The sequence below is a fragment of the Mus caroli genome, unplaced genomic scaffold, assembly GCF_978045245.1.
Source record: "Mus caroli unplaced genomic scaffold, Mus_caroli_1 scaffold_18, whole genome shotgun sequence".
NCBI lineage: Eukaryota > Metazoa > Chordata > Mammalia > Rodentia > Muridae > Mus > Mus caroli.
This window is the reverse complement of record NW_028227273.1, coordinates 78,921,495-78,933,398: the sequence shown is the minus strand read 5'-3', so window position 1 is coordinate 78,933,398 and position 11,904 is coordinate 78,921,495. Positions and strand designations below refer to the sequence as shown.

General features: G+C 42.3%; 1 protein-coding gene across 5 annotated transcripts in view; it reads left to right on the top strand.

Moving 5' to 3' along the window:
* The first annotated feature begins 331 nt into the window (after positions 1 to 331).
* Positions 332 to 11,904, top strand: part of Tbp (TATA-box binding protein) — a 19,935-nt gene continuing 8,362 nt past the window's right edge. For 2 of the 5 annotated variants that reach the window (XM_029471240.2, XM_021149749.2), the window contains exons 1-4: positions 332 to 430; positions 3,489 to 3,652; positions 4,894 to 5,273; positions 8,268 to 8,355. In XM_029471240.2, the coding sequence (XP_029327100.1) occupies positions 3,599 to 3,652; positions 4,894 to 5,273; positions 8,268 to 8,355 (522 nt within the window). In that variant the 5' untranslated portion in view covers positions 332 to 430; positions 3,489 to 3,598. Of the gene's footprint in view, positions 431 to 494; positions 632 to 680; positions 1,740 to 3,485; positions 3,653 to 4,893; positions 5,274 to 8,267; positions 8,356 to 11,904 lie in introns of those variants that run through there. The other 3 variants (XM_085832989.1, XM_085832990.1, XM_085832991.1) reach the window with 3 other exon arrangements.

The window sequence follows — 11,904 nt, the reverse complement described above, 5'->3', positions numbered from 1 at the left end:
CAGCCAGTTCTACAGAGTGAGTCCCAAGAGAGTCAGGGCTACACAGAGAAACTCTTTCTCACAAAAACAAATCATGGAAAACTGAGGATATAGTTCAGTGGTAGAACGCTTGCTTGGGCTTGATCGCCATTGCCACATCCCCAACTGTTCCCGCTACACACTCAATAGATCTCTCTTTGACAGCTAGAAAGGGCCGTCGGAGGCCCCGCCCCGGAACTGCTGGTACCGGGCCCGCTCGTTTCCTCCGCCAGTGTCTCACAACTTAAGCACACACAACAAATCGGACTCCAGTCAAGAGCGCAACTGGCGGAAGTGACGGCATCAGATGTGCGTCAGGCGTTCGGTGGGTCGAGTCCGGTAGCGGTGGCGGGTATCTGCTGGCGGTTTGGCTAGGTTTCTGCGGTCGCGTCATTTTCTCCGCAGTGCCCAGGTAACGGTCCTTTCATCCTTTTCTCTGCTTGGAGGCCTTAACAAAGGCGACTTCTGCAGCGGGTCCCCGGAGTTTGCCGGAGGAGACGCGAGTGGGCGCGCGGCCGGGCTGGGAACGGTCCTCCGCGCGCGCTGCGGCGGCTCCGCGAGTACCAGTCTCTGGACCATCGCCTCGGCGGGGTCCTGAAACCCAGTACCAAGGGTGAGCGTCTCCGAGGGGCTGGCACCGGACAGCCCCGCGCACCGCACGTCTCAGCCGCTTCCCCCGGTGGGAGAGTTTTACCCAGGCCTGCAGCCGCCCGTTTTGTCCCCAGTAGGAATAATTCTGTTAGGAAGCGGTTCTCGAGACTCAGCATCTCGCCAGAAGCCTGAGAGTCAAGCTAATCGAGATTAACATAAAAACGTATGCTGCTTTATTTACACGCTGTCGGTCTTTAGCCTCAAGTTAAGGTGGTTTTCCAAAACTCCGGGTGGGCTTCTCTGGGAAAAGATGCCGGACCGGATGAGGCAGACCCTTGAAGACTGTGCGGAATCGGTTTCCCAAATACTCAGTTTCCAAAAGATGAAAACCCAGAAAACAGCCTAAAAATAAGTTTGTGCCGCGATTATTGCGATTTTAAGATTGCAGATGAGAAAAGGTGGTTTATATCGTCTGCAGGTGTGAGATGACTTCTGTGAAGCGTACTACAAATTCCCCAGTCTGTATAAGCAAGCGTTCAGTAAACTTCGTTTGCAGAAAGTGATCTGGATAAATATCTGGTTATACTTTGGACATGAAATCCAACTTTTTTTTTTCTCAACCAAAGCAGTGATTTAAATTGAATTTTCAGTCTTCAATTTTCTCAGATTTATCTGCTCTTTGACACAGGAGATACTCAAACTGCACCTTAAAATCCTTAACTGTTTCCGTTGCCTGTGTAATGACATCTTACACTCTGAATTATGCAACCCCACCTACAGCTGCTTTGCCATCTTTTGTAGTAACTTTACATACTGAGCCTGTCACACATTGCATGCTCTTCCAAGGCTTTGTCCCCCACTTTCCCTTCTGTGATTTGTGCTGTGCCCATAGTGCTGATTTGTGTCGTTTTGTTCCTTTTGCTAGACCTGTGTTACATTGCCCCTGCTTTGTGCGAGTTCTGGCCTCTCAGAAGGGTACTTGACTTTAGTTATGTCTTTCTTAACTTTTTAAAAGATTTACATATGTGAATGTTTTGCTTATCTGTCTATATGTGCACCACATGCTTGTCCGGGCCCATGGAAGACTAAAGAGAGCATTGGACTCCCCAGGACTGGATTTACAGCTAGTTGTGAGTAGCCATGTGGGTGCTGAGATAATCAAACTCAGTCCCTCTGAAGAGCAACAGTGCTCTTAATTGCAGAACAGCTCTCTAGCCCCTTGACTTTAGTTTGTATTTTCTCTTCCATGACATCCATTCATGAGCACAAATGCCAACTCCTGTCCTAGGTTTCAGCTTTTCAACATTTTGTCTTGCTTAGTAAATGCCTGCAGTTTTAGTGCTTGCTAAATATTTATCGGTCTTGGCATATTTTTTGTATTGAACTGTTTGATAAGGACTGTATCCTCTTTATCATTGTATCTGGAGTGTTGATTCATTCAGTTCTTATGGCATCTCTGAGCAAGTTACTGTCGACATGAACTGAACTGATTTTTTTTTTTAAAGTATCTTTAAAAAATTGAGGGTGGACATTTGCCTACCATTTAGGAGGATCTGGGTTCTCTCACTCCTACCATTACAAAGGAAAAACAACACATTTCATAGTCTCTTAATCCTTATTCATACTCCATGTCCATGACCTCCAAAGAGATGAGGACTAAAGAAACCCAGTTCTAGGCATAGTTTTCATTAATATGTTCTGATGAGATAATGTTTCATCTATTGTTTAGTCTGCCTTTAATTGAAACACAAAAAAAACAACTACCTAAAGCATATTGTGTCCAGTTCAATATTTATGGCGCTTTATGCTTGAGGTATTGTGAATGGTATAAAACTGAGCAGCATATTTAAAATCAAGAATTGACCTAATAGACTGTGCAAATCATGTCTGATAAGTGTTCTCTTCTTCTAACAGTATAGTTTGCTTAGGAATTCTTTCCCCCAACCCCAAGTCCTTTGCTGGGGGTGGGGGATGGGAAGTGAGGGTGAAGGTTGTACAAAGGGCTGGCCCCTGATGCTGTGAGAGATGGCTCAGAGGTTACGAGCACTGCCAACTCTTCTAGAGAACCAGGTTGGAGCCATCTCTCACACCCTAAATTTGATTTTTGGTTTTGTTTTTGTTTTTTTGAGACAGGGTTTCTCTGTATAGCTCTGGCCTTCCTGGAACTCACTCTGTAGACCAGGCTGGCCTTGAACTCAGAAATCTGCCTGACTCTGCCTCCCTAGTGCTGAGATTAAAGGCCACCACTGCCTGGCTACAATTTGATCTTAATATAAACATTTATTGTCTAAATTCTCAAAGAACACACAGGTTTCAAAGTTACCAGTTGTACATCCAAAGACCGTGTTTATTTTAAGGATACATATGACCCCATGGTAGCTCAATGCCAGGGCATCTGACCCTCTCTTCTGGCCTCTGCAGGCACCAAGGCATGAAAGTGATGTACAGGCATATATGTATACAAAATATTCACACATAAAAATGAATTACATTTATGTGAGGAATCAGCTTGTGAGAGTCTGTTCTCTCCTTTCACCATTTGGGTAAATGCACATTATTAGGGTTAGCAGCAAACACCTTTACCTGCTGCACCATTTCTTGCCAGCCCTTTCTCCAATAGTTTTTATTACTGGTCTTGACACCTTAATTTTCAGTACTATTAGAATATTTAAGCACACAGCAACAAAGTTTTTGTCTTTGTTGGTGATTTTACATGAGTCACTAGGCTTTGAGAGTAAAAGATATGTATATTCATGTGTTTGTGTGTGTGTGTGTGTGTATGTATTTACACACACACTCCAAAATAGTTCGGTGTTTGTTTTGTGTGAACATGAAACCTATGTCCATCTATTAAACTTAAAACATATTTTTCCAAGCAGCATCACTATTTCATGGTGTGTGAAGATAACCCAGAACATTGAAGACGTTTCTAAGGAGATATTCAGAGGATGCTCTAGGGAAGATCTGAGTACTGAAGAAAGGGAGAATCATGGACCAGAACAACAGCCTTCCACCTTATGCTCAGGGCTTGGCCTCCCCACAGGTAATAGAGCAAGAGGGAGAGGCAGAGAGGGCTGATATTCCCTTTAAGAGAAAGCAAAAGACAGTGACATTTATCATGCAGCAGTGAACGTGGATTTTTAAGTTTTTTAAGCTTGTTTTACTTTGTGAAGATTTCTGAGTTAGATAGCTATGATGCTCTTTTGTTTGGGAAGCTTAGTTGGAACCTAATTTATTTAGAAGACTGTTCCATTTATATGAGCTGTAGAACATTTATCTTATTTACTGCAATAAATAAATGTATTGCTCCTGTTGCAGTCACTTTCCTATCCTGATTACTACCAAATCTGCTTTCAAAATTAAACATTAGTTTGATGTTAAACATGTGCACATATGTGTGTATGCATGTGCACATATGTGTGTATGCATGTGCACATATGTGTGTATGCATGTGCACATATGTGTGTATGCATGTGCACATATGTGTGTATGTGTTTGCAATAGAATTAGACCTAGATTGTTACCAATTCCATATACATTTGACCATCTCCAGCGTTCCTCTGCCTCCACATAAATAACTAGATCTACTTTATTTTTATAAATAAAATGTTAAATTATAATTAAATCTATGTAAGACATAGAAGCATTATAGAAAAGGCAGTTGACAGTATTTTACAAGCTTTGTTGATTTTTGTTTTTAGTAGAATAAATTACTTTTTATTAAATAGTATGATAGAGGCATCCATGAGTCTGTCATCCGTCATCCATGTGATCCGTCGTCCAAAATTGACACGTGCTTAGTCAGTGGATAATCGTCATATATTAAAAAGTACTTTGTGGGTAGGGGTGGGGTTGAGACAGGGTTTCTCTATGTAACAACATCCCTCAAACTTGCGTTGTAAATCAGGCTAGCTTCAAACTCACAGAGATCCACTTGCCTCTGCCTCCAGAGCTAGGATTAAAGTCTTGCCACCATGCCTGGGTACTGGGCAGTACTTTAAATAGGGACATAGGCTTTTTTCTTTATGGTCTAGATATGCATGAGAGGCTAAACATCTTTCTTGCATATCATAAATAACATTTTCAAATCCTAAGTGCTCATCTGCTGTGGTCGGTACTACAGAAGATAGTGGTGCATCTCAGAATACAAATTCTTCCCTAGTATTTAATGACCTATTATATTCAGAAAACATTAGTCTTTTTACTTTACTTGGGTTTCACTAGGGAAAATCTTAAATTACCCACCATTAGTATCTTAATCATTGCTCTCTTTGCTTTCCACAGGGCGCCATGACTCCTGGAATTCCCATCTTCAGTCCAATGATGCCTTACGGCACAGGACTTACTCCACAGCCTATTCAGAACACCAACAGTCTCTCTATTTTGGAAGAGCAACAAAGACAGCAGCAGCAGCAGCAACAGCAGCAGCAGCAGCAACAACAGCAGGCAGTAGCAACTGCAGCAGCCTCCGTACAGCAATCAACATCTCAGCAACCCACACAGGGCGCCTCAGGCCAGACCCCACAACTCTTCCATTCTCAAACTCTGACCACTGCACCGTTGCCAGGCACCACCCCCTTGTACCCTTCACCAATGACTCCTATGACCCCTATCACTCCTGCCACACCAGCTTCTGAGAGCTCTGGGATTGTACCGCAGCTTCAGTGAGTACCTCTCTCACCACCCCAAGCCCCTGTGCGTAACAGTGAGTGTGTGCGCGTATGTATTCATGGGTTTTCTGTTGTGTTCCTTGTCCTCCGTCCCCTGCCCTATGTCTCTGCACCAAAGGAGGCGCTCAGTGTTATTGTACTGTTTGCATCCAGACACTGGATTTACTTAAGGAAGTGGCCCAGTGGTAATTCTGTTATACTGTGACTTTATCTGTTCTTGTAGGAATTGAAGCTACAGAGTGGGTCAGTACTCTGAGCAGAGACTTTCCCTTAGAAATGGAGTTGCTTGTGTTTGTGTATTTGGGCCACAGAAACGCAACCTGAGCTTCATTGATACTGGGACATTTCCTTGTAGCTAATTGGCTGAGTCACTGGCCAGTTGGATCACAGCTTTGACCAGAGTATCAGCACAGGTCTTAGGGGTCCAGGATTCTCTTCAGTTTTGGCTGTGAGGGCTGTATTTATATCTTTGGAGATCTATGTCACTCTCAGAGTAGGGATAGCAGTTCTTGTCTTGATGAATTTTTCTGCCTAAGTAAAGTATTTCCCACATGTAAAAAGGTGGGAGGTTTAGGCTTTTTTCTTCCTCAAACAGCCCAAACTGTCCAGATACCACTTAGTAACAAGAATACAGCTTTACTTTAAGAAAGCTTAAAGGCTGATTAAAGGGTTCTTTGCAGACAACACTATTTGGGTTTTGTGTTTAGTAACTCCACCTTCCTACTTTCAGCGTTGTTTCCTATTACACTTAGCTTTCTGCATACATACCGTCATTTGTAAGCCCTGCCACCTCATTTTTAAGCTACGTGGCATAGCCTGATTCGACCTTGGCTGTATACAATGTTAAGGTGACTTTTGAGTTTAAGGAGAAGAGCCCTATAAGCACTCCTGTTGTTTGTACTGCTGTAAACTATTTCTTCACGCCTGCTTGACGTCCACAGGCGTTCAGGTTCATACTTCTGATTAAAGTCATTTATGAGAGCCAGCTTAGGACATACACTTATTTCCATATCCACAGAGCATGCAATCAACCACATTACTGTTTCCATTATCTAAAAACATTCCTTATTAGGTGTCAGTGCAGCAGCCTTATAAAGAATTCAGGTAAATATTTAACTTTCTTTTTTTAAAAAATTTATTATTTTATTATCTACATTCCAAATGTTATCCCCTTCCCAATATTTAACTTTCTAAAATAACACATTTATTATTTGCATGACTAAATTTGTGACAGGCGCACCAAAGTGTACCTGAAAATTCAGTTCACGTATGGGCATGCTGAGTCAAACCCATTTTTAAGTAAAACAAGAATTTTTTCTTAGTATTTCCTAGGTTGGGGGGAAATAGATATTGGAAAATTGAAAACATTTGATCTACCTCACTTTCTGATTATGTACTAGAGAAAACTAGTCCAGTAAAATTTAATTTTTTTTTTTTTTGGTTTTTTGAGACAGGGTTTCTCTGTATAGCCCTGGCTGTCCTGGAACTCACTTTGTAGACCAGGCTGGCCTCGAACTCAGAAATCCTCCTGCCTCTGCCTCCCGAGTGCTGGGATTAAAGGCGTGTGCCACCACGCCCGGCAAAATTTAATTTTTAAATTAAATTTTTGGGGGTATATTTGAGACTGTCTCACTTGATAAAGCTGGCTAGGGTGGTGCTGTCTATGGAATATAAGTTAGCTGCTTTGAATTCTTGAGAATACTCCTGCCTAAGCCTCCCACCGTGTTGCCTTGCTGTTGAGCAAGACTTTGAGTCACTAGATTTCAAAAGTATTCTTTGTAGAGAGTGAAAAGAGAGCAGGGAGCAACAATGAACTAGAGCTGGTTGTCTGGAGTTCTTGTGTAACAGTTGATGGTCTATTAATTGCATTTGATGGCATTGTTCATTTCAGGTCTGTCTACTTTGAAAGACCTAGAAAACTACAGAAAAGGTTGAGTTTGCTATGTTTCGGTTTTTATTAAAAGTTCTAGGCCAGGTGGTGGAAGCACACGCCTTTAATCCCAGCACTGAAGAAGCATAGGCAGGCAGATCTCTGTGTGTTCTAGGACAACCTGGTCTACAGAGCAAGTTCCAGTATGGCCAGGGCTACAAAGAAAAACCTGGTCTCAAGATGGAAAACAAAGTATTTCATAGACAACTTGAAGAGCAGGATATAGTGTCATGAAACAGTCCTTTAGACCTGGGTGGAAAATGGTGATGTTTGTGTGTGTGTACATGCACCCTCTGTGTGTCAGTAGAGAGTCTGAAGTGTTCTTTCTCAGGACACTACCCACCCTGGTTTTTATTTTTTAATTTTAATTTTTTTTTGTTTGTTTGTTTTTGTTTTTCGAGACAGGTATAGCTCTGGCTAGCCTGGAACTCACTCTGTAGACCAGGCTGGCCTCGAACTCAGAAATTCGCCTGCCTCTGCCTCGGGATTAAAGGCGTGCGCCACCACTGCCTGGCTTCCCACCCTGGTTTTTAAGATGGGATTTGTCACTAGCATGAAATTCGCTAGTTTGGCTAAGCTGGCTAGTTATCATGTGCATCCCAAGCCAACGATAGTACATTCCCTAGAGGCTCAGCTGGTTTGTCTGACTATGGGAGGAGTAGTTACCACCTCATAGGACATTTTGAGTATAAGTGAGAATATCTAGTATGGAGCACTTTTTAGACTAAAGTCAGCAGAGTTTTATTATGTTTTTTTAAATTAAAGCTTGGTGAAAAAACAATGAATTATCAATTAATCTTAACCATATTTTCTTTTCAAATTTCTTGCAGAAATACTGTATTCATAGAAAATCTTGGTTGTAAATTTTACCTAAAGACATTGCCTTTGTAAATTTTACCTAAAGACATCAAGACAGGAAGCAAGCTGGGCAAACTCCAAACTGCATCTCGATATCTGATGCCAAAGCGGTCTTCAGATCTCCAAGTCCTTTTTCAGATCTCCAAGTCCTTTGTAAAAGTTATGTATTTTCAGTAATCATGTTTTCAAATTTCTTGCAGAAATATTGTATCCACCGTGAATCTTGGCTGTAAACTTGACCTAAAGACCATTGCACTTCGTGCAAGAAATGCTGAATATAATCCCAAGGTCAGACCCATTTTCATGCATTCCATACTGTATGAGATAAACAGAAAATGTTTCCTAAATGTTGGTGAGAAAATTTATATTGTGCTTGTTTCTAGATATCAACAAAATGAGTATGTATCCTATGTATCTTGAATGTTAAGTGCATGGAAAAAGTTTATTCTGGGATGTTTTCATTTTGTTTGATTTTCTTGTTTTTGCAGTATTGGAGTTTTTTTTTTTGTTTTGTTTTTTTTGTTTTGTTTTTTTGTTTGTTTTTACGAGACAGGGTTTCTCTTTATAGCTCTGGCTGTCCTGGAGCTCACTTTGTAGACCAGGCTGGCCTCGAACTCAGAAATCCGCCTGCCTCTGCCTCCCGAGTGCTGGGATTAAAGGTGTGCGCCACCATGCCCGGCTCAGTATTGGAGTTTCAACCTAGGACCCTAACCACTCTAGGGAAGAGCTGTCCACTAAGCTGTGTCCTCAGTTCTGTAACTTGTATTTTATTAAATACCTACTATATATGTGGCCCTCTAAATGTAGAAATCCATATAATAAACTAAGTTTATATACACTCACATTGTAGTGAACACCCAGCATGAAGTTGGCAAACAGAATATCCCATTTAGATCCTGAAGCATACCTAGTGACATACTTGTGGTATCTACTTCAGTAATGCTGTGGAAGAGTTGGGATGGGGGTAAAAGATGGGTCAGTAATAATTGCTGGCTATAAGTACAAAAAGTTTTTTACATGTTTTCCTACTTCTGTATAACTTTTAAGGTTTTTTGATAGACAAGATTGATTAGTTAGGGTTTTATTGCTGTAAGCAGATACCATGACCAAGGCGAGTCTTATAAAGGGCAACATATATTTGGGACTGGCTTACAGGTTCAGAGGTCCATTATCATCAAGGTGGGAGCATGGCAACATGTAGGCAGGCATGGTACACATAGAGCTGAATGTTCTACATCGTCATCTGAAGACTCTCTTCCAGACAGATAGGATGAGGGTCTAGTGCCACTCCCTGGCCCAAGCATATATAAACCATCACATTCCACTCCCTGGCCCCCATAGGCCTATACAAACACATTAGTTTATGGGGGCCATATCTAGCCATAGCATAATTAAAAAGTACATTTAGTCTAACTTCCAAAGTCCTGATACTCTATAGCAGTCTCAACAATGTTAAAAGTTCATTGTTCAACGTTTCTTCTGAAATCCATCCAGTCACTTAACTGTAATCCCCAAATCAAGACAGGAAGCAAGCTGGGCAAACTCCAAACTGCATCTCCATATCTGATGCCAAAGCGGTCTTCAGATCTCCAAGTCCTTTTTCATCTTTGTTGACTACAAAAAACTTCTTTCTTCTGGGTTGGTTCCACTCCCTATTAGCAGCTTTCCTCAACAGATGCCGATGACTCTGGCATCTCAGACATCTTGGGGTCTCCAAGGCAACTTCAATGTCTGGAATCCATACATAATCTTCTGGACTCCTTCAAAGGGCTAGTATCACTTCTCCAGCACTGCCCTCTGTAGCACTCTAAGCTCAGGTTGATCTATTCTTGGTGATCAACCCATGATGCCGGTGTCTACAATAAACTGGGTCTTCTGATGCAACTAGGCTTCACCAATAGCAAGGTTCTCTTTATAGTGCCAAGCTTCAACTCCTTTGCATGACCCCTTCAGTCCTGGGCTGTCAGCTGCAACTGAGGCTGCACCTTCACCAATGACCTTCTATGGCTTCTCACAGTGCCAAGCCTCAGCGGCTCTTCTTGACTCCTTCATGCCTTCAAAACCAGTGCCATCTGGGAGACTCTTAACACATTAACAAGTACAGCTGCAGGACGAGGTACAACCTTGGCTATCTCTTGAACACAGTTTCTTTATGCTCTCAGAAAACACTTTCCAGAAGATTCGCCTCAGTGATGCTGGTCTCTTAATTACCACTAATTTCTTAGCTGAAGCTAACCAGCATCAATTATCCCAGTAGTCCCTTCTATTTTTCACTCTAAAGCCAAAGCCACGTGGCCAACGCTGCCGTGTTCTACTGCTTGCTGGGGCTGGAACATGGCCCCCTTATTACCAGCTTCCTGTTTTCAGACTCCCTCTCAGCCTAAGCTTGGCTTTCCTGGAACTGGCTCTGTAGATTGACCTTGAACTCCGAAATCTACATGGCTCTGTCTCCTGTAATGCTGAAATTAAAGGCATGTACCATCAAGCCTGCATTTAAGCTTTTTTTTTTTTTTTTAAGCTAGAATCTGCTTTGTCCCAGGCTGGCCCTGAACTCAGAGATCTGTTTGGCTTTGTCTCCTGGGATTAAAGGTGTGTACCACCATGCCTGGATCTAAATTTAGTGGGGTAGGCTCTTGCCCCCAAATCCCTTAACCTGTTATTTCCCAGAACATAGGATTCAGTTCCATTTCACTTCCTGGTGCCTCTTTAATACTTGAACCATATATTTTATATTTTTCCTTTCTAAGCTTGCTACACTTGTTCAAAACGTTCTTCATGAGACTTAGCCAGAGAACAAAGTCTCTGTTGAGCCTCTTTAAGACTTTCTTTGTCCAAGAAATCAAATACAAATCTCTTTACTTTAGACTCAGGTAGACTCTTTAGACAAGGGTAAAAAGTAGCTCCATTCTTCACCAAAATACCACAGAAACAGTCTCTAGGCCACATTCTGACATTCTCCACTGAAACCACTTGGGCCAGATCTGCACAGCTCAAATCATACTCAGCAACTAAGTCTTCCATATTCCTACTAGGAGAGCCCATTGAGCCCAACTTAAAGCATTGCACTGCTTTCCAAAGTCCCAAAAATCCACATTCCTCCAAACAAAAACATGGTCAGGCCTATCACAGCAATGCCCAACTCCTGTTACTAACTTCTGTCTTAGGGTTTTATTGCTGTGAACAGACACCATGACCAAGACAAATCTTATAAAGGACAATATATATATATATATTTGAGACTGGCTTACAGGTTCAGAGGTTAACATCAAGAAGAGAACATGGCAGTATCTAGTCCTAGGCATGGGGTGTAGGAGGATCTGAGAGTTCTACATCTTCATCTGAAGCCTGCTAGTGGAAGACTCGCTTCCAGACATAGGATGGGGGTCTTAAGCCCACACCCACAGTGGCACACCTACTCCAACAAGACCACACCTCTTAATAGTGCCACTCACTGGCCCAAGCATATACAAACCATCACTAAGATCAAGTGTGTTCTGGGTGGAATGGCCACAGATGGCTTTTCTAATACAGAACCTGCAGGACCTGTATGGCTTGTGGTAGAGCACTGCCTAGCAAGCTCAAAGACTTGATTCTATCACCATGTGTCTTAGTTACTGTTGTATTGCTGTGAACCATCACAACCAAAGCAACTCTTATAAAAGAAAGCATTTGCTTGTTGGGGGCTCACTTACAGTTTTAGAGGGTTAGCCCATGGACACCATGGCCAGACCCAGCTAGGCATAGTGCTAGAGCAGTAACTGAGTGCCTTACTTTCTGAGCTGAAGGCAGCAGGCAGAGACACACTGCCTGGAGTGGGCTTTTGTGGTTTCAGAGTCT